The following is a 22,336-nucleotide window of genomic DNA, read 5'->3' as shown; positions in this document are numbered from 1 at the left end:
TGGGAGGCAGGAACCCAATTACTTCAGCCATCCCAGGGTCTGCATTAACCGGAAACTAGAGTCAGGAGCCAGAGCCAGATACCAAACATAGACACTGTGACATTAGGATGCCAGCTCCAAAGACAAATTCTCCTCTCTCCTCCAGTCCCTCACTCACATACTTTAAATCTTGAAGACATGAACACAAATATCGAGAATCTCATTTTCCACTAATTTCATTTACTCAAGAGATTACTTAGCATTTACAATGTTCTAGGAACGGTGCTGGAAGAAAAAAAGATTTCTCTTGTCACAGAGCTTAGAATTCTGTGTGATTATTAGTTTAATGACTGTCTTCCCCAAATGATAAGCCTGTTGTTGGTACCCTTTTAATAACAAAGGGTTCAGCGCTCATCTCTAAGCCCAATAAGCAATAATGTTCTATTAATACTATGCCACCACGAAGCGTAAATTTTAAAGGACTGAAGAGCCCAAGATTCTGTACCTTCAGTTAGCATGTATTAAGTTGTATATAGCACATGAAATTCTGTTCTTATAAAAACAAACTGCTTACAGGATGAAATGGTATTTGAGATTTGCTTCAAATCAGTTGTTGGGGGTGGGTAAAGTTATAGATGAATTAGTTCATGTGAATTAATTCTATTATTCAGTTTACTTTTACAAAAATTAAACTCTTCCCTAAGAGTCATTTTTTTTTTTTAGTGCTATTTATATAACTGTCAGGGAGAGCAAGAGAGAGACAGGCAGAGAGACACAGAGCTCCCATCTGCTGGTTCACTCCCAAATACTCACGATAGCCAAGATCAGAATGGAGGAGAGGCTGGCAGCCAGAAACACAATGCTGGTCCCCACAGGAGCAGCAGGAACCCAGTGACCGGAGCCATCACTGCTGTCTCCAGAGGCTGCAGCAGTATGAAGCTGGAATCAGGAGTTAACAGCCAGCAAGAGCTCAGGGACTCCAATGTGAGTCTTAACCACAAGCTAAACTCCCACCCCTGTAATATTTTTTAAACTGTAAAAAGACTTTTAACCAAAACAAAAACTTTTTAACTTTCAGGAATTTCACAAAGCTACACAGAAAGACAGCACAAGAACAGAAGGGCATACTAATGCACTTTGTATTTAATCCACCACAGGATCATAAACCTAATCTCAATTCAGTTTTAAATATCAACTTTTCATTGTGTCAAACTGGCTATTTCTTACATTGAAGGTAGCAGTGCTAACCTCTCATTGAAAAATATACTAGGACTCTGAGAGGAAGTATTATGGAGAACTCCACTAAAGTAAATGCTATTGTTACAGAAACACTAGCACTAGTCATGGGAATTTACTTCTCCTTTCTAGCCTACGAGGCATATAGGGTTGCTGTTGTGACATCATGTAACTACCAAATGTAAAATAATTATTTAAGCTACTCAAACTTACAGAGGTGACAACATAACGCAAAACTGAACCTGGAACAAGGAAATATGTGGCATAGAGGCCCAGAGCTAAAAGATTTTGAAAATGTAACACAATTTACATGATATTTCCCAAGAAGCTCTCATTTAAAGTCAACAATCACAACATATAATATTTGGAATGACATTTTACAGGTAATAAACCACTTAATCCACGTTTTCTTCACAAATTCCTATGAGGTAAGTATTATTACTACAGCTACATGAGAATATTTTTAAAGCTAAGAATCTGCCTAAGTGTCTAAGTCAGGGGCAGAGGAGACAATAGGCTGATCCCAAATCACCTTCTAAAAGCAGTCCTTTCACTTCTCATTATCCCAAAGGGCCGCTGCCTATAATTACAAAACCAAAATACATACAGGAAAAGTGAGACTATGAGAAGAGCTGTGCTAAGGCCAAATGTGTGCTCTGAGGAGACCACGGATGGGTCCAGGCTGTTATTTTGGATGAGTGACTGTCACAGGGGCTATGGGGCCCATCAGTGAGGGCAGCTTTCTGTCTCTGAAGAATACTTTGACAATCCAGAACCTTCCAAGTTTTTAAGTGAATTGCAACAATAAGTGAAAGGGTCACAAAAGCATACTATAAAGCTTAACATTAAAATAGTGTGGTTTGCTTCCACAAGGAAGGATGGGAATGAAGAAGTCTTGGCTCCAGTGTGCTGAAGCCTCACAAGGTCAGGAAAGTCCAGTGTCCCATGGTGGGCAAGTCTGCATATGTGTCACTCCAGGCCCACCAATCATAGCACATTGAGCAGCTACTCAGCACTGCCACACAGGGAGGCCAGGGAGGGGCCCGCAAGGGAAGTTAGTACATATCTTCTCTGAATGAACCTGAGAGTTTATTTGTAAAACCAAACCTGACCCATGTCAGAGCACAGTACATCTAGACAAGAAATTGGTGCACACCATTCAGTAAATTACTAAATGATACCATATGCTCCAGGAGGGTTAATACAGCTGATATGGATAAAGCACTTTATCCCTAGAGAGTGGTCAGCAGTGTTAATAATGCTCGGCATTGGAGCCAGTGCTGTGGCGCAGTGGGTAAAGCCGTGGCACCAGCATCCCATGTGGGCACCAGTTCATGACCCAGCTGCTCCGCTTCCAATCCAGCTCCCTGTTAATGTGCCTGGGAAAGCAGAATATGGCCCAAGTTCTTAGCTACCTGTATGCATGTGGGAGACCTGAAGAAGCTCCCAGCTCCTGGCTTTGGGCCAGCACACATCCTACACAAATGGCACTCAACAGTGGACACAGCTCTAAGAGAACAGCTTAGCTGACTTACTGATAAACGTTCCTCTTGAAAGATTAAAAACAAACCTGAAAAATTATGAAAAATGGTTGGAAGAATGCATTTTCACACTCAATTTTGTGGCATCGATCTGAAAGGATATACAGGAGAGGGTGCACCCAAAACACAGCACAGCTCCTTCAGACACTACATCCTAAGAGTGTGACCTTCCAGAAGTTCTGTCAAGCCACCAGGAAACTAGGATACGAAGCTGAAGACTAGCCAGCAGAGGATGTTATGCCATTTCCTATGTGAATGTACAAGAGTGAGGCCTAAAAGGAAAACACCTTACCAAGAAGGAGCTAGACCATGAATCATCTTCTTCTGCTTTAATCCCTTGACCCTGCAATAACTCATTTAAGATAAAACATTGTCAGAAGCTTAACTAGAAGTGAAGTAATGGTTATGGGTCTAACATGCAGCAGTTTTACTGAGATTTATAAGTCATGTTCAAATTGAACTATTTGAAATCCAACATTATAAATGGTTATGTTCTGGGAGAAGAGGCAACTAAAACCATCCTAGAAATTTCCTTCACTGCCATTCACACATGCTCTGCTCATAAGCTACTAATCAAAGAAGGCATTTATCCCTTTGAACTTCATAAACACAGCTTCTAAATATTCTTCTCTGGTAACTGAGTCTAAGTATCGCATCCTTCTCTGTGGATCTGGAAACTCCCCATCCAGGAATTTAGCTACATGAAGTTTCCCACTCCACATGTGTAGCAAGTGCGGATGAACACAAGCAAATACAGCTATCTTCTATGATCACTGTGAAAGGCGAACTATCTCACAGTAGGACAGATCTTGAAAACTGCATAGTCAACCTATCCCTATGGAAAAGAGACACATCACTGATGATTAGATTTAATTAAACTGTATGATGAAGCCCACTTAAAGAGTGACTAAAGAAACTTGCTTTCCTTGGTGATTCAACTGGTTTTTAAGAATCTACTAACAGGATTATATTCAAGCTCCAAGAAAAACAGATACCTGTTTTTGGTGAATTCTGTCCAATCATTCTTAGCAAGAGCTGCTTTTTTTTCCCCAGAGAAAATGACTGTATTTTAAGCCACAGTATGAACTAGTCAAAATAACATACTTAAGTCTTTCTTTTTTCAAAAGAAAAGGGGTTTTACTTTAAATTATAATCAAACCAGCCAAATGATTCTAACCTTGAGCTCCCATTAGCTATCTCTCTGATATCTTCTGATCCTGCTCTCTGCTAATGCACACAGGACAGCAGCAGAGCACTTGGGCCCCTGCACCCACATGCTGGTTCCTGGCTTCAGATTGGCCCAGCTCCAGCAGGTACAGCCACTAGGAAGTCAGTAAACCAGTGGATGGAAGACCTCTCTCTCTGTCTCTCCCTTTCTCTGTAACCCTGCCTCTCAAATAAATAAATCTTTTTAAAAAACAAACAAACTTGACCACCGAAATCCTTTATAAACAATTGGTTGTAGTCTTCAGGACTTCCTAAAGAGTGCTTCAAAACATCCTCATGGGGCTGGCGCTGTGGCGCAGTAGGTTAATGCCCTGGCCTGAAGCGCCGGTTCTAGTCCTCTCTGCTCCTCTTCCGCTCCAGCTCTCTGCTATGGCCTGGAAAAGCAGTACAAGATGGCCCAAGTCCTTGGGCCCCTGCACCCACGTAGGAGACCTGGAGGAAGCTCCTGGCTCCTGGCTTCGGATCGGCATAGTTCCGGCCGTTGCAGCTAATTGGGGAGTGAACCATCAGGTGGAAGACCTCTCTCTCTCTCTCTCTCTCTCCTCTTTCTGTGTAACTCTGACTTTTGAATAAATAAATAAATATTTAAAAGAAAAAAAATCCTCACTTTAAGGAGCAGGTATTTGGCACAGTGGTTAAGAGCCGCATGGGATGCCCAAGTTCCATATTGGAGTGCCTGGGTTCCAGTCTCAGCTCCACTTCCAAATCCAGCTTCCTGTTAATTCACACCTTTGGAGGCAGCAGACTATGGCTTGGATCCCTGCAACCTGTGTGGCAGAGCCGCAGTAAGTTCTTGGCTCCTGACTTGGACCTGGCCCAGCCCCAGCTATTACAGGCATCTGAGGAATGAAGCAGCCTATATCCGCAGGTACCTCTGCCTTTCAAATAAAATAAACATCCTCAATTTAAATTTACAATAACCTACTTTGAATTATAATCCCAAATAACTAACCAAAAATTATTATGTAACAACTACTTGTCAAATATTCACCATTGAAGGCACTTCTAAGTAATGATAATAACAATAGTAGTAAACATTTAAGGAAATTGGAGCTCAAAATCACAGTCATTCAAATAAAGGCTTTGGATATAAACCAGGCAGTCCTATACCAAAGTGAATTGAAAAAGGGACAGGGAAAAAAAATCTGCATTCAAGGAATTCCAAATGTTGCTGGTACTTGATATTAACATCTTCCAACAGAACATTTCACAGCGTTTTTGCATTCTCTCTGAGAAAAGATTGTACAATCTTTCTGTCCTTTACATCACCTTATAAGTGATTACAAAGAAAAACCTAATGACAAGATCTTGAAACATTTTACTTTCATTGTATCCTTAAAAGTAAAATGCCTTTTCCAGATAAGTCTGTAGCTAGTAGTGCATACAATGTCATTAGTTTCTTCCTACCATGCTTGGTTTTCTCATGTTTCTGCTACTGAGAAATTTCTCACTAACAGTGTATGCAGACGGAGAGACAGCCTGGTCTGGCAATCTCCACACTGAGGTCCCTATCTCCCTGCACTTCTCAGGTTACAGGGATTCCTGATGGGAAGGAAGATCCCCAGGTTAGAGCCCTACCCTAAGGGGGCTTCACTTAAAGAGTTTCTTTTGAAAAAAAAAAAGCACGTTTCTGGACCCACATGTTTCTAAATCTCAATGAGAAGCCGAAACTCTGATAAGTAAGATAGGTAAATTATGTGCTCTAAAATTGATAAATCATGGACTAAAGACTTAAAAATCCACCAACCATGCTCCCAGAACATAAAAAGCCGCATCCTTTTTTTTCCCCCCCAAGGTTTACTTATTTTTGAAAGTCAGAGTTAGAGACAGAGACAGGGGGGCCTGTTCCTTCTATCCACCAGGCCAAAGGCAAAAGCTAGAAGCTTCAAAAAGTAGCATCTTTTTAACAAAAGGCTGTGTTATACATAAAATGGATAATCTACCAAAGCAGCCCCATTCTGGCACTCCAGAGGAAACTAGGTAACTGTTTCTCCCATGTGGCTTCCAGGTCTAACTCCCTGGTCAAACCAGCAGCCCAAAACTACATGCCATTATCATTCAATGAAGAGTTCTACACTTGTATATACATGATAAGGAACGGAAAAGGAAACTCACAGAAAGGGATTATATTTTTTTCCCATTAAAAAAAAGCTAATTCTAAAATTTAAAGAAAAGTTTAGGGAGATTTATGTCTTTGAATCCTCCTTAGTGATAAACAGAGAATCCATTACCAGATTCCTTTGAAACCATATAATTAATTCTGCTTTCATTAATAATAAAATCCTCTATTTAATCCCCACCAAGTATTATCCCTACTCAACAAAAAAGGGAATTGGAACTCAAAAACGCCCTTGCCCAAAGTAATAGTTTCATCCAGAGACAATATTTTATGGTGTGTATATACATGTATGTATCTATGTTTTAAATGTATATTTATTTGAAAGAGAGCATGTGCATTCTCACCACTCACCCCTCAAATGCTCACAATAAAGTCTGGCCCTGGGCACTCAATCCAGGTCTGGCACATGGAGGGCAGAAACCCAATTACTTGAGCCATCAGCACCGCTTCACAGGATCCACATCAGCGGGAAGCTACAGCCAGAAGCAGAGTTAGGACTCAAACCCAGGAACTCCACCATGGAATACGGATGATCAGGCCAAATGCCCAGCCCTGGAGGTAACATATATTTAACCGTTTGTCAACTTTCTCTTAATTCATGATTTCTTTTGGTTTAAAAAAAAATCTATAAACTTTAATCAGGAAGTTCTTCTAGGTATCTTACTAAAATCTCATTAGTTTAAGAACACTGTCTTTTATAGAACTGAAAAATATTTGCTTCTATCTCATAATGAATCACTTCATGTATCTAAAAACAATAAATTCTCTTTCCTTTTTTTTTTTAAGGTTTTATTTTATTTATTCGAAAGGTAGAGTTAGAGAGACACCTTCCATCTGCTGGTTCACTCCCCAAATGGCCACAACAGCTAAAGCTGAACCAGGCCAAAGCCAGCAGCCAAGAGCTTATTCCAGGTCTCCCATGTGGGTGGCAGGGGCCTAAGGACTTGGGCCATCTTCTGCTACTTTCCCAGGTGCATTAGCAGGGAGCTGGATCAGAAATGGAGCAGCTGGGATTCAAATCAGCACCCATACGGGTGAGCTGCTGGTGGCAGCTTTACCAGCTATGCCACAGTGCCAGCTCCCTTCTTTCCCCTTTTAAAACAAAGGACAGTAACACTTCACCTTCCTTACATTTAGCCTGTGGCAGTTGATGGTTCCCACAGCTGACTGCACCCTCCCAGCCCACATGCCTCTTACAGTGTGACTTAAAAATCCTCCCAAAAGTAGGCCTGGGATCTATATACCCACAACACTGATTCTGGATCTGGGGACGGCTTGTGTCCAAAGCAAGCGATCTTGTGTAACTTCCAAGGTTAACTCATCAAGGGAAACATGGCTTCCTTGGATCATCCATTATGTGGCCCTGCTGTGAGGAGGCCGGGGAGGGCCTAGCACCCTGGGCAGGTAAGCAGGTAAGAGAGGCAGGAGCTGAGGAGAACCATCCTTGCACAGGCCACAGCAGCACCAGTCTGGCCGGCCCATACAGCAGCCCGGGTTGGCCGACTGATGTGCCAGACAAGTAGGATCCAGTGTGTCCACAACATTCGTGAGTGTAATTTCACCAGGCTTGGGGTTGCAAATTATGCAGCCATGAAACTGAAGCCCTGTATGAAAGCAGGATGCAGCTTCTTGTCTGCCTCCCTTAGCCCAAGGTATCCTTGCCTGTTCTTTATCAAAGGAAGTTCACTGACTTAAGGGAGTGGTCCTGCTGGCCTTACAAGGCTCTAATCACCGGACTCAAGGAGTCATTTGCTTCTCCAGGAGAACCGTGATGGCCAGTGCTGTCCTGGGTGGTTTGTATAGGGGAGTTTCAGGTCCAGGCAGAATGTAGCTCTCACCTGCACATTACCCTCAGACCACCTGGAGCCCACCTGGCTACCACACATTCCCTTAAGATCACGGCATCACTGACCAATCAAAGGAAGGTCACTGAGCACCACTGACCAACCAGGAACTTGGACACAAGCTGATCACGCCCCTCTCAGCCGCAATTTCAATCTGCAAGAACCTTCACCCCTAACTCCTCAGGGAGCCCAGGAACTAAACAATAACTGCCCTGCTCCTTGCTCTGCACTTCACAATAAAAACCTACTTTTTAAAAAATATTTATTTATTTATTTGAAAGTCAGAGTTATACAGAGAGGGGAGAGGCAGAGAGAGAAAGGTCTTCCATCTGATGATTCACTCCCCATTTGGCTGCAACGGCCAGAACTGTGTCGATCCGAAACCAGGAGCTTTTTCCAGGTCTCCCACGCCAGTGCAGGAGCCCAAGGGCTTGGGCCATCTTCTACTACTTTCCCAGGCCATAGCAGAGAGCTGGATTGGAAGAGGAATAGCCAGGACCAGAACCGGCACCCATATAGAACCCTGGCACTTCAGGCCAGGCCGTGGCACCGGCCCCATAAATAACTACTTTTTTTCACCACCCCGATGTCACCAATTGGCTTTCTGCACAATGGGCGAGTGCACCCAGTCTGGGGGTTCTACAGCAACCTCCAACTAGTTTGAAAGGCAGAGTGAAAGAGAGGGAGAGAGAGAGGAGACAGACAGACAAGGACAAAGATATCTTCCATCTGTTGTTCACTCACTAAATGGCACAACATCAGGGGCTGGGCCAAGCTGAAGCCAGGAGCCTGAAACTCCACCCAGGTCTCCTAAGCACTTGGGTCATCTTCCACTGCCATCCCACGTACATCAGCAGGGAGCTGGACTGGAAGTGGAGCAGCCAGGACTCTTATATGCCAGTGTCACGGGAGGTAGCTTAACTCCCTGGGCCACAACACAGAGAAATAGAAACTTTCAAGTTCAAAGTTACAGGGTATCAAGTAGTCAAGAAACTCAGTTACTATGTTCCCCAAAAGTCCAGAAATTGTGATTACAATGTTACTCCCAAGAAATTATTAAATAAAAGCTTTCCATTAGTCAGAAGGGATGTAAAATGAAAATCTCCACCTAACTTTTCTGCTCTCTCTTTGCCTACTTCCTTGGGGGGTGGGGGAATCTCAAGTTGTTGAGACGGCAGAGGTGCTCAGAATCAGGTATTATTCTTTCTTTGTATCCCTCAACTGTTAGTAGAAAGTTTGCTGAGGCCCAGACCCAAGCAGATTTCAGAAGGGGCACCCCATGAAAATATTCTGGGATGCCACTATCTCAAGCAACACATTCTCAGAGCCTGTGCTGCTGCAGCCCTGATCAAAGTCATTCCCACATAACCACTTCCTACCACTTCTGGAGAAACTGAAGTCTGCACATTCGATTTAAGATTCCTCAAAATTGTTCCTCTTCAAGACAACTGACCTTAAATAAAATCTAAATGTCTAAAACCAACAAAACAAACCAAGGGACTCTTCCCATTAACAGAGAAGGGCAAGCGGCGCCGTGGCTCAACAGGCTAATGCTCCGCCTTGCGGCGCCGGCACACCAGGTTCTAGTCTTGGTCAGGGCGCTGGATTCTGTCCTGGTTGCCCCTCTTCCAGGCCAGCTCTCTGCTATGGCCCGGGAGTGCAGTGGAGGATGGCCCAAGTCCTTGGGCCCTGCACCCCATGGGAGACCAGGAGAAGCACCTGGCTCCTGCCTTCGGATCAGTGCGGTGCGCCGGCCGCGGCGGCCATTGGAGGGTGAACCAACGGCAAAGGAAGACCTTTCTCTCTGTCTCTCTGTCTCTCACTGTCCACTCTGCCTGTCAAAAATAAAATAAAATAAAATAAAAAAACAGAGAAAGGCAATGAGTTAACTTGATTAAATTCTGGTCTGAAAACTAATGCTACAATGGGCATTCTGGGAACAACTGAGAAAACCAAAACAGAAATTTGATACTGGTTTTCTTGGGCTTAGTAATGGTACTATGTATATTATATAAGATAATGCCTTCATTTTGCACTGTCCTTTATGGATAATGGGTCTTATCTGTAATATACTTTGAAATGATTCACCCAATACACACACTTACACAGGTATGATGGAGACATTGGGAGGAGAAAGAAAGAAAAAACAGATACAGCAAAATGGATACAGGATTCATTGTATTCTTTCAATTTTTCTGTGGGTTTGAAACTTTTTATTAAAGTTTGGTACAAAAAGAGAATCCTGAAGCCTCCCTGAAACTCAATACTTTTCTATCAGGTAATCTGTCAGGAAATGAAAATATGAATGTACTAAAACAGAGACTTAGGCATTTCCTTTTTAAAAAAGATTTTGTTTGTTTACTTGACAGGCAGAAGGAAAGAGATCTTCCAACCACTGGTTTTCTCCCCAAATGGCAGCAACAACCAGGGCTAGGCCAGGCCAAAGCCAGGAGCTAGGAACTCCACCCAGTCTCCCAAGTGGATGGCAGAGACCCAAGCACTTGGACCTCCTCTGCTTCACCAGGTGAACTAGCAGGGAGCTGGATCAGAAGCCAGGAAGCCAGGGCCCAAACCTAGCATTCAGATGCAGGATGCCAGCACCACAAGTGGCAGCTTAACCTGCTGTGCCACACTGCAACTTCTCAGCCACTAGTTCTATGACACTGAAAGCATCACAGGAGTTAACAAGAGAGGCACGTGATGCTGCCCGTCATAAGAGTCCACACTGCTGTACTTTTTTTTAAGATTGGTTTATTTATTTTGAAAGTCAGAGTTATGGAGAGAGGAGACACAGAGAGAAAGAGGTGAGAGACCCTTACCCTCTGGTTCGCCCTCCATATGACCACAATGGCCAGGCTGGGCCAGGCCAAAGCCAGGAGCTTCATCCAGGTCTCCCATGTAGGTGGCAGGGGCCCCTATATTTGGGTCATCCTCTGCTGCTTTCCCAGGTGCATCAGCAGGGAGCTGGATCGGAAGCGGAGCAGTCAGGATACAAACTGGTACCCATGTGGGATGCAGGTACCTCAGGCGGCAACTTCATCCACTACGCCACAGCACCAGCCCCTCCATCCTGCTTTTCTACCTGCCTTCTGCTATGTAGCATTAATTGGGTGGTGATACAATGTGAATAGGTGACAGACACACGGCCTTCTGATATTTATTCTGTAAATAAAATGACCCCATAAAATAAGGAATTCTTAGTAAAACTAGAAACTTGAAGAGAATGCTGAGAATATCTTTACACTAAAAATATTTCTCCGCCTCCCCCCAGTATGTATTAACAGCTGAACTCTAAAGTCTTTGCTCTCCTAATAGTTGTAAAATTTCATTATTTATCTACAAAGACATCAGCCCTTCAAGTGATGCTTTCATTCTCTTTTTTATCACTCCTTCAGTGGAAGTATTTAAGTGCCAACCTTGGAATACTTTCTTTGTGCTTGGCTTTGTTTTATCAGCTTTTCAGAACTACTGAATTTCCCCAAGGTTTTCTTTATCTTTTTCTTCTCTCTCCACTATGAACTGAGATTATTAATCCCTCTTCTTACTGTGGTGTCAAAATATTCTGCAGGGGAAAATTCAATAAGTCCAGGTGTAAAAAGTGTTTGATTTTCTGAAGTGACAAAGCCAAAAATGTAACTCTTTATTGTTTCTGATTTGAAGGTAAATGGGCTTCCTTCCTTTACAGCAGAATATTTTACACAAAATCTGTAATTGACATAGTCAGCAACTTAAAAATCTTTGAACATTTTTGGACTCCCTCTTTTTGTTTTGAATGAGTACCTCAGTATTAACTGAGAATAGTAAAATACACTCCTGAAGTAACTGGTTTTTACCTCAAATGATTGCTTTCTAAATTTTCAAATAACTCATTCATTTCTGTCAAGGCAAATCAAAGAGCATGAACTTGTGCAGCCAATGCATTCACTGGAGGCCAAGAACACACTACCGGATACAAACGGTTTCATGAAGAGCAGAAACAGGGAGATGTGGCGCTGATCAGACCCATCCAGTAAGTGACTGGAGATATTATTCTACAATGAGTGGAGAACATTTTCTGAAAAGGAGTATTTGGGAAAAATTAGCCTAATAATGACTCACAGCAGAGAATGGGAACTTGTTAAATGTCAGTCCAAAATACTCCGAAAATTAAAGCCTTGATGCTGTTGTATGTCCTATTTGGGGGTGGGTGGGAATAAATATATGCTCTACCTGTGTATGGCATCTCCTCTGATGTTAGCCAGCCAATACGCAGGCTGTATTCTTTTATCATCCATCTTCCATCTTCAACTCCAAGAAAAAAATGAAGTCAAGGAAGAAGGATAAAAGGAAGCAGAGGAGAAAGATGTGCAAAGATTTATAACCCCAAAAGCAGCTGTCAGAAGTTGTGCCATTATTTATCATCCCACCTTACTTCTAAGAACTGAGTTGCTGGTTGCTAGAGCTTACTATTTAAAAATAAAAATGGATTTTATTTATTTGAAAGGCAGAGTTACAGAGGGGGAGGGAGGGAGGTAGAGAGGGAGACAGGGGGAGAGGGGGAGAGAGAGAGAAAGAGAGATTTTCCATCAGCTAATTCACTCCCCCAAATGGCCACAATGGCTGGGGCTTCGCCAGGCCAAAGCCAGAAGCCAGGAGCTTCATCCTGGTCTCCCGTGCAGGTGCAGGGGCCCAAACACCTGAGCCATCTTCTGTTGCTTTCCCAGGCACATTAACAGGGAGCTGGATTGGAAGTGGAGCAGTCCAGACTTGAATGGGCCTCCATATGGGATGCCAGCCCTGCAGGTGGCAATTTAAACCCATTGCACCACAACACTGGCCCCTAGAGCTTAGTCTTAATGTGCAGTGCTTCCTACACTACATCCACACAGGCCACGGACAAAGATGGCAGATAAAGGACAGCCAAATCACCCCAAGGACCAGCAGGCCCCCACATTGCCTACAAGTAGAAATGCTATCATGTTAACTATGTAGAAATTCATATACTGCCAACATTCAGAATTTTAGTAAGGAATTTACGTATTCTTTATTTAGGAATCTAAAAATAAATATGAAATAATTCCCCACCCTCTTTCAAAAATAACTACTCAAAGGTGATTACCTATTAAGCATAACATTTATGAATAAGTCCATTTTTAAAAACACAGACTACCACATTGAAAATGTATAAAATTTTGTTACCACATAACTAGCTGAATTCTCCATTTGGTTTGACTTTAGAGTTGACCAAGAAATGACTCAAGTAAAGATACGAGATCTTCTAAGACATGCAATTCAATTTTTTAATTTACAGCCTGACAAAAACTGATTGTTTTTTCATGTCTAAGCATGTTAACAGTAAACTTAGAAATTTTAAGATTAATTAGTATAAAAGGATCTTAAAAATGCTACTGTTAACATCAAATACAAGGGAAGACACGTGTGACCCATCAGCTGAATCTGCAAACACAAATGATCTGCAAGAAAGGAAAACCCTCCTGTCTGTGAGTCCTTCAATGGGCACCGAAGTGTTAGCAACAACAGGAGTTTCCAGAACCCACGCACACTGGCCAAAGGAAGGTCTAGGGGCACACTTCATATGGACACACGAAATACATAACGGCAAACAACATGTATGATATTTTCATCTATGCTGGCAGGTCTCCATCCTGCAGCTGTACATCAACAGCAGCAGCACAGGCAGGGCCTCACCCATGCACAGGTGAAAGACTTCCTGAAAGCTCTCCTTGCTCCCTGCAAACAATTGAGCAGACAGAGGAATTCCAGAAATAGCAGAACTAAAGTCAGATGACTGCATATATTACCAGGCCTCTTCTGGAGCTACAATATCTCAACCAAGTCCTCCATGCTCCGTGGCTTGCCAAACACTCACAAAACACGCCTCAGACAATCGGTACCTAACAGTTAAATCCACTAGAATGAAATGTATCTTAAAGAAAGAAGAAGCCCGCTAACAGGATCCGCTTTTCATCCATTCTACACCTATGTCCTACTGTGCTCACTCAATCCATTTTCCACCTATTCCCCCAATCAAGTTTTCTTGAGCTTCATTTTCTGAGCTTTTTGTTGTGAGAACAATAGGCAACCTAAGCGATTTCACAAAATCCACTCCTACCCCCTTTCCTTTTTGCTGGTGGAGAATCACTGATCTAGTTATCTCAACAAAAGCACTGCGCAGAGCCTAACAGCCAACAAGAACGCAGGTTAAGGGGGCAGGGCTTAGCGGACAAAGGCTGTCTGGGTTCAAATTCCTCTTCAATAGCCAGGCTGTGTGACCTCTGACAAGCTAGTTGACACTCTGTGCTTCTAGTTCCTGAGCTGAATAAAAAACAGAGCAAGCGATGTCACTAAGAACGTATACCTCACAGCAATATTCATATGGTGAGAAACCAGTGAGAGGATCTTGCTAGGCTTTTTAGTAAACACCAAATAAATGGTAACCATTTTACTTATCCATTACAGTTCTCATTTCTTCAATATTAAAAACACAAGAAAGAATCCTGCTATTTTAAAAATTATTAAAAACTAACCTAATGGCAAAAAAAAGCAAGAGACTATTTGTAGGTCTTTAGAGAAATGCTCTCTGACCAGGCTGAGGCGAGTGTCTGGGTGATACTTGCAGACTTAAATTTGCAGTCTGCACCTCTCCAATCTATTCCTCCTCTGTATGGACTACACAAGCAGGTGGAGAGCCTTATAAAGTCCTAAAAACACTTGCTGTATCAGACTCCTAACAGGAAGACATTCTCACAGACTGCGTTCCCTCTGATGTTTACAGTTTTCCCTACTCACTGGTCAAAGTTAATTTTCCCCCCAAAGTTTGGTCAAAAGGCACAATGACTCAATTCCCTTTGAACTATTCAGTCTCCCTCTTGAAAAGGGGGGGGTAACTCCCACAAAGACACTTCATGGAAAGCAGAATTAAAGTTTATGTTGATGTAAAAAATTTTGATGTAAAAAAATTGTCTAAATCTCTGCAGTTTCTTCATAATACACATTTTTCATGAACTTTTTGTGGACACCTCCTATTTACAGGGTTGTGGTGAGAATGCTCAGGGCTAACGTCATTATTGGGAGAGCATACATGAACAAGAATGAGATACATCTAGAAAAGCTAACAGCCAAAAGAGTAGACCTGTGCAAGGATGCACACAGCTTTCCATGCCTCAGAAACCTGGAGCAGTGAGGCCCAAAACCTGTAGCCCTAACTAAAGTAGTAATAGTGTGCAGGCAGGGCTGGTGTTTTGGTGTAACAGGCAATGCCAGCAATCCACCATGTGAGCGCCAGTTCGAGTCCTGGCTGCTCTACTTCCAATCCAGCTCTCTGCTGTGGCCTGGGAAGGCAGTGGAGTATGTCCAAAGTATGTGGGCCCCTGAACCCACATGGGAGACCGGGAAGAAGTTCCTGGTCCCTGCTTTGGACTGGCCCACTTCTGACTGTTGTGACCATTTGGGGAGTGAACCAGCAGGTGGAAGGATCTTTCTCTAACCCTGCCTTTCAAATAAATAAATAAATCATTAAAAAAAAAAAATGTGCAAGCAATCCATAGAAATAGGAGACTGCTGACATGTTGCCTGACCATACTCCACACACAGAGGACGCAACACCATTTCAGAGGGCATAAAACAGAACTCACTACAAATGTTCAAGCCTTCATTAAAGGAAAGCTACTTAATCATAAGCTAATCAGTCAAGGGGACATTGTAATGAATTTTTTATAATTATAAACATTATAATCCTATTTTCAGGAAAAAGACATCCCAAACCCAAATCAAAGGAGAATTTGATGATATTACATAATTAAAATAATTACTAAATTAAAATCACACACTAAAACAGCTATTAGTACCAAAGAAAATTAAAATGAAGAAAAATATCTCCTTTCACGCCTCGCTTACCAAAAATAAATAAATAAATAAAACACCCACTCTAAGTGCCCTCTTGACTCACTGTATTTGTAATGGGTGGCTCATACTATCGAAATACAATGTCAGGGCAGGCATTTGGCCAAGCAGTTAAGATACAACTTGGAATATCCCATCCCACATCAGGGTACCTGTATCAGAGTCCTGGCTCTGCTCCTCACTACAGTTTCAGCTAATGTGTCCTCTGAGAGGCAGCAAGTGATGACTCAAGTACTGGGGTCCCTGCCACTCACTTGGGAAACCTGGAATGAGTTCCTGGCTTTTATCTTCAGCCTGGCGCAGCCCTGGCCATTGAGGGCACTGGGGAGCCAACCAGCAGATGGACTTGTCATGCTTACTCTCTTGCACTCTTTCTCCTCCCTCCATGTGAGTGTGTGTGCCTGCCTTTCAAATAAATAAAAATTTTAAATAATTTTTTAAAATGTCAACGCCAGGACATCATCACATGACTAAGTGAACAAATGAATGAAACAATAATTTAATGAGGCAAGAATACAAAGGGCAGATCTAAAAAACCCTAAATAAGATTCAAGTTGGCCATGGGGGGACGCCAACAGTTTGGAATTGGCTGCCTTAAGTCACAAGTTCTGCCAGAATTAACAGGTTAACATCAATTCTCCATAAGAGATGTGTAAATTGATGCCTAGTGGAAAGAAAAAAAAAATTTAGAACCTCTAAACTAGTTGTAACTTCTACCTAGAAATACCTCCTCCATCTTTATACTTAAAATATGATTCTATATCCAAAAACTTCAAAGGTAGCTAAGTAAAACACTACCATAGGTTCACAGCACATTTACTTGTAATTCTTTTCTCCAACCAGGGAATCAACTAAAAATTACTCTAGAATCATCACTTCCACAACTGTATTACATCATCACAGCCTCTGGAACCAAAAATGTGGTCACTGATGACCATTTCACAGGGTAAACACAAAATCTTTGCTCCAAAAGCCAAAAGTATTACAAGCTCCCTGCAGACCACTCAAGTCTTTTTATTTCAGTATCCTTCACAGCAGAAATGTATCTGTAAGAACTCTACTCCTTTTCATAATCCGCTTCACAATGGCTAGGAAAACTACACAAGCTTCTAAATAGCCACAGAAGTCACAGTCCCACCTGCACCTAGAAATTAGCACTTAGAAATCCATAAAGTATGTATCCTCATTGTGAATGAACTGAAGGTCTGTGATACCCCAATTCAAGTGGTATTTATAGGTTTTCCAGATAGTACTTTAATAGGCTTTAGAGTAGTATGACATATTCTTTCTACAGTGTGCCATTTATAAACCCTTCTAGAAGCCTTTTAAAACAAAAAACAACACTAAGAATATCTTTTTGTTTGTTTGTTTAGAAAAGACAAAGAGGTAAAATTAGCTTCCATTAAGAAAAGATATAAAAACCTGAGGGTTTGTTGCCTTCCTTTAAACAGCTTTCACTATTGGTGCGTAAATATAGCCTTAATATTTCACTATGGGAAAAAATCCTAATTTGATGATTCTGTGATTCACTGTAATAAAAGACCAACACCTCAAACCAGTGACTTATTTTTTACCTCCTATTCTCCATTTGAAAATCAGTAAAGCCTGTAATAACACATATTACCCGGAAAAACTATAAACACAAAATATGAAAGAGCTAGTAATTTCTTAAACAGTTTTTTCCCTAACAGCACCTAAGCATTAATTATGCTTTTTAAATATAATTTCAGTCATGACACAATAATGGCCAAAATATCAAATAGGTACATACTGTGTATTTCAGAAAGTCAGTGTTGCAGAAAAGCCGTTAAACAGCAGGTCCTTTTTTCTTTCCTTTCTTACTACCCAACATATTGAGGACTGCTGAAGAAGGATTCTTTAAAACCCAATACAACACAAACAATTTTTTCTAAGAAACCTAAGCTGCCAACTTATGGGTCACATTTCAACCTGATGTGATTTGAAACAGCTAAGGTACTCAATCCATAAATACAGAGCATATGACAGAAGCCCTGCTCGCAGATCCTGGGTTCTGCTGGGGCTGGGAGATCTTTAGGATGAAATAACTATAGATAAGGCCAACCAAGCGGCACTGCCTTTCTTGCTGCTCTCATTCCTCAGCCAAGTTCCCCTCTGACCCTTAAATTTTGTATTTCCGGGAAAATGCTCTAACAGAGCAAAAGTCACCTAATTATATTTAATCAATGAAGGGTTAAAATCTAAAACATATCAACTACCCCAAACACATTCAATTCGTACTTGGTGAGCTCTTTTTTACCCTCTGCTTCAATCCCGACCCTCCAAGAGTCAAAGAACTCCTCTTGGTAAGACTGAAATTCCCAGGAGGAAGATTCCCAGGATCCAGTCTGGGAGCACACAATGGAATCACAGCTGACAGTGCACATCTTTTTCTAGCTGTCTCCATGTGCTTGAGAGGGTCCACCCCTACCCCCCCCCCCCTTTGCCAGCCAGACATTAGGGGACCTGCTACTCTCTGCCACCAAGAATCTGAGAACACTTTCCAGGACTGTTGCAGAGAACAAAGTAAACTAATGTGTTGCTCTTGAGAACACAAAACAGAGAGAAGGCTGCAAGTCAGAGTGGCCACCAGAAACTAAATTAACTAATCATGGGGGAGTTTTGAAGGTTGTCAAACTTTGAATTGTTTAATTTATCATCCGCTCTGCTTCTGTCTAAATAACTGCTTTATTTTCTGTTTTCACTGTTTCATCACCGAAATAACACCTCAAGGGCTACAGCAAAATGCAATTAACGTACGTCTCCATGAATACTCAAAATTATACTGGATTGAGAATTCACAAGGTACACTTGAAAATGATGAGACAGGACACACTTGTAGGGTTTGACAGATACCGTACCCTAAAACTGCAGCCCCTCTTAATTCTCAGTGACCCAAAAAAAAAAAAACAAAAAAAGAAACCAGTACAGATAAACATCATATACATAAAATACCTCAAAAACTCTAAATTCATAGACTACTTATCACATAAATGAATGAACTCATTCTTAATCTAATACGACTCGATCTTGGATCTCCTAAAGATTCTACAAATTCCAGTTGGGAAAAGGAGTGTTGCTCCTGTCAGCGGGCACTAACCTCACCAACAAAGAGAACACACTGCGCGCACACGCACTGTAGCAGCTGCTGTCTTTCTGATGGACTGCTTGCCATCCCCGCTGCGCAACCTGTGATCTACTTAAAGAACCGCAGGTCTACCCTATCTGTCCCTAAAAACACTGCCCTGAGCCTAACACAGCTGAACAGCCAACGCCTTCTCCTAAGCTTGTATACACCAGAAAAGTGGCCCCACACCGTACAATTCAGCAATGTTTAAGAGCAAAACTAAAATTGTGTTTGAGAATCTTTTGTGTGGGAGTAAGCTGGCAAACTACGTTTTACTCGGACTTTTTTTTTTTTTTCTGCAAACACTCTCTGACTAGCTTGGCTGCTTACATACCCACGCTTCATCTCCCAGTGATGCTGTGCTTCCTAACTTCATTTGGTTTACCCAAGAAAGAGCAGAAAGAAAAAAACGCACACCATAAGCCACAAGTTTAAAAAAAAAAACAACAACAACAAGCAAACACAACTGTCAGACCCAAATGCCGAACTCTCAGGCGCGCCTTGGGAACCTGGCGGTCTGCTCTAACAAGGAACCAGTGAAGCCATTACAACAATGATGCCACGCACACGCCCCATCATCCGCGGGGCGCAGGCTACCCTGCGCCGGCAGGGGTATGCTTCAAACCTCACTGCCGCCGCGCCGGCGTGGCTGCGAGAACCCGGGGCAGGTAGACGGGCAACTTCTGGGATGCCTCGCACGTCAGCCAGGCGCTACGGTCTAGAACCCGATCCCTACAACATATGCCATCTTAGAAACGGGCCGCATCCCGAACTGGCTACAGACTTCGAGTCCGACGCAACGTGCCTTGCGGTACCAGAGAAAACACAGCATCTCGTGTACCTCTGCACGTCTCCCCAGGGCAGACAAGTGACACTACCCCCACGGCTACAGGAGCGGGTGACTAGGGATGGACAGGAGCGGATAGCTCTTTGGCGTCTCCATGACTCCCCCGCCCCGCGCGCAACTCTGCTCTAACTGGTCGGGGGGAAGCCCCGCCCCCTTCCTCCCTCCGGTCCCCATGATTGGTTTACCCGCACCCGGCAGGTCAGCTCCCCGCCACCGATTGGCTCGGTGCCCCATCAGTCAGACGCAGCGAGATTCGGGTCGGTGGGAGGGGAAGGCGTTGGAGAAGGTGGAGTGGGAGTGGAATTAGAGGACGAGGTGGCGGAGGAGGGTGCTCAGGCTCCCTCTCTGCTTGGGGAAAGTTTCCCCTACCGGGGACGGACCCAGAAGACGTTAGGCCCAGTGCGGCTGCGGGCCGGTGGAAGGGGGCTCCGGCCCCCGGTTCCCGCCCCTCGGTCCCGCAGGCCCCGGAAACCACCAGGGGGAGGGGGAGAAGGGAGGGACCGACCCACCCCCCGATCTCGGCGGAGGCGCCTCCGGGACTCCCCCGAGGGGCGGGGGGCGGGGAGCGGCAGCGCGCTGCGACGACCCCGGCCCCCTCCCCCAGCGACACCCCGGGGGCCCGAACGCCGACGGTCCCCGGGTCCGGGGCGTCGCCGTCGCGAGCCGGCCGGGAGGGCCCCCCTCCCCGGAGGGCCTGTCCCTTCAGGGGCGGGGAGAAGGGGAGAGAAAAAGGGGGCGCTGGCGAGTCAACCCGGAACCTCCCGGCCCGCCTCCCGCCCCCGGCCCCGGCCCCAGCGCGCCTCCAGCACTCGTGCCCTAACCCAGAAAGTTAAGTCAGGGGCGAGCCCAGCCCGGCGCCGCCGCGGCCCGGCCCCCGGCTCCCCGCCCCCACCGCGGCCCGGCCTGCTCGGCCCGAGCGCGCCGCCCGCCCCGCCCGCCGCAGCTCCTTCCCGTCCGCCCGCGGCGCGCGGCGCCCCTCGCCCCCCGCCCCCGGCGCTGACACGGGCCCGGCCGCCCGCGGGGCCGAGGCTCCCCTCCTCCTCCTCCTCCAGCTCCCCGCGCCGCAGCCGGCCGGCCGCCGCTGACACCCCGCTTCACCTTCACACACACACACACACACCCCCAGCACTTCCCGGGGGCTCCCACCCTCCGCGGCAGCCGCTCCGCGCTTCCATGAAAGAATGCACCTTTCGCGATTTCACCTTCCCGGCTCAGCCGCGCTCCGCCCGACGAGCAGGGGAGGGGGGGCTGGAGCCTCGCGCCTCCGCGACCCCGCGCCGGGCCGGGCGGCAGAGCGCTGGCTGCTCGGGGCGGGGGCCGCGCCGCACCCCCGGCCTCCCCGCCGCGCCTCGGCGCTCACCTCCTGCCCGCGCCGCGGGGCTGCAGTCTCCGCCCGCCTCGCGCTCCGGGACTCGCCTCCCGAGCTCTGGCAAGGCGCTGGAGCGCCTCCTTTCTCTCCCGGGGACTCCGCGTCTCCCCGCCGCTTCCCGCCCTCCCCACCCCCCCCTCCCTCCCCAAGCCCCAACTCCCCAGCTCCGCGGCGCCTCGGGGATGCAACTCCCGAGCTCCGCGCACTCCGGCGGCGGTGCCCGCACACAAAAACAGCCCTCCCGGAGGCGCACGGCTCCGCCGGGCTCGGCGCAGCACGGGCAGTCGCGGCCGGGGGTGGGGACGCGGCGCCCCCCGCCCGCCGCCCGCCCGCCCTCGCGGCCCCCGGGGAAGGCGCGGTTACCGGCTCGGGTCCCGGTCACGCCGTCAGGTGCCTGCTGCCGTCGGCGCTGACCTTCGCCGCCGAAGCCGTAGCGGAGGCTGCGGCCGCCATGTTCCCGTGTTAATAACTGCTGCCTGGTTGTTTATTTCAATGGAGATCCTCCCCCAACTCCCTCCTCCTCCTCCTCCTCCTCCTCCTCCTCTCCTCCTCCTCCTCCTCCTCCTCCTCCTCGGCGTCTCTGCACTTGCGGAGAGACACACAGACCGCGCGAGCTCGCGAGCAGGGGAGGGGGCTCGGGAGCCAGGCCGGCCCTCCCTCCGCCTCCCCGGCTGCGGCCGCCGCCAACTCCTGTCACTGGGGAGAGGACGGGGCGGAAACTTGCCTCCCGCGCCCCCGGGCAGGGGGCAGAGGCGGACAGAGGGTTCTCCGGGGCGCAGACCCTGGCCGCGGAGTCTGCAGCATCTCCGTCGGCAGAGCCTCCCCCCCGCCACCCCGAGAAGGCGGCCTGGGGGAGAGGTGATGAGTGAGGGGGCAGGGGACAAAATGGGTGACTGGCGGAGGGAGGGTGACCTATGCGTGACTGGAAGTGAAGGGAGAGCAAACAGAGGACTCCATGGGAGGGCAAAGGGCAGTGCCCAAAAAGAAAGCTAGCGAGTGGGACCGGCCGGGACCGCAGAATGGAGTGGCACCTTGGGGGGCCGCAGCCGGCGAGGACGGCAGAGGGTTCCAGGTTCCCGCAGAGAGGGGCCCCGCGCCCGCGCTGCGGCTGCCGGCACCCCTCGGGG

At 45.9% G+C, this 22,336-nt stretch overlaps 2 protein-coding genes across 7 annotated transcripts in view; one reads left to right on the top strand and one right to left on the bottom strand.

The window, feature by feature from the left end:
• Nucleotides 1–21,689, bottom strand: part of NCOA2 (nuclear receptor coactivator 2) — a 291,581-nt gene extending 269,892 nt beyond the window's left edge. For 4 of the 6 annotated variants that reach the window (XM_062188377.1, XM_062188373.1, XM_062188378.1 and 1 more), the window contains exon 1: nucleotides 21,573–21,689. The gene's annotated coding sequence lies outside the window, so the exon portion shown is untranslated. Of the gene's footprint in view, nucleotides 1–21,027; nucleotides 21,049–21,200; nucleotides 21,257–21,572 lie in introns of those variants that run through there. The other 2 variants (XM_062188374.1, XM_062188376.1) reach the window with 2 other exon arrangements.
• On the top strand, nucleotides 19,547–22,078 carry LOC133758701 (basic proline-rich protein-like). The gene is made up of 3 exons (XM_062189876.1): nucleotides 19,547–19,891; nucleotides 20,039–21,599; nucleotides 21,804–22,078. The coding sequence occupies exons 1-3, from the start codon at nucleotides 19,547–19,549 to the stop codon at nucleotides 22,076–22,078; spliced, it is 2,181 nt and encodes a 726-aa protein (XP_062045860.1).
• Nucleotides 22,079–22,336: the final 258 nt, after the last annotated feature.

This window comes from Lepus europaeus, chromosome 4 (genome assembly GCF_033115175.1).
Source record: "Lepus europaeus isolate LE1 chromosome 4, mLepTim1.pri, whole genome shotgun sequence".
Classification (NCBI taxonomy): Eukaryota; Metazoa; Chordata; class Mammalia; order Lagomorpha; family Leporidae; genus Lepus; species Lepus europaeus.
The sequence above is the reverse complement of the archived record's forward strand: the minus strand, read 5'-3'. Positions and strand labels throughout refer to the sequence as shown.

Bases quoted from the DNA above. Each gene is read 5' to 3' on its own strand.
- LOC133758701 (XM_062189876.1), top strand. From the start codon at position 19,547: ATGATGCCACGCACACGCCCCATCATCCGCGGGGCGCAGGCTACCCTG. The intron at 19,892-20,038 runs GTGACTAGGGAT...CGCACCCGGCAG, and splicing joins CCCCACGGCTACAGGAGCGG to GTCAGCTCCCCGCCACCGAT. The intron at 21,600-21,803 runs GTGCCTGCTGCC...GCACTTGCGGAG, and splicing joins GGTCCCGGTCACGCCGTCAG to AGACACACAGACCGCGCGAG.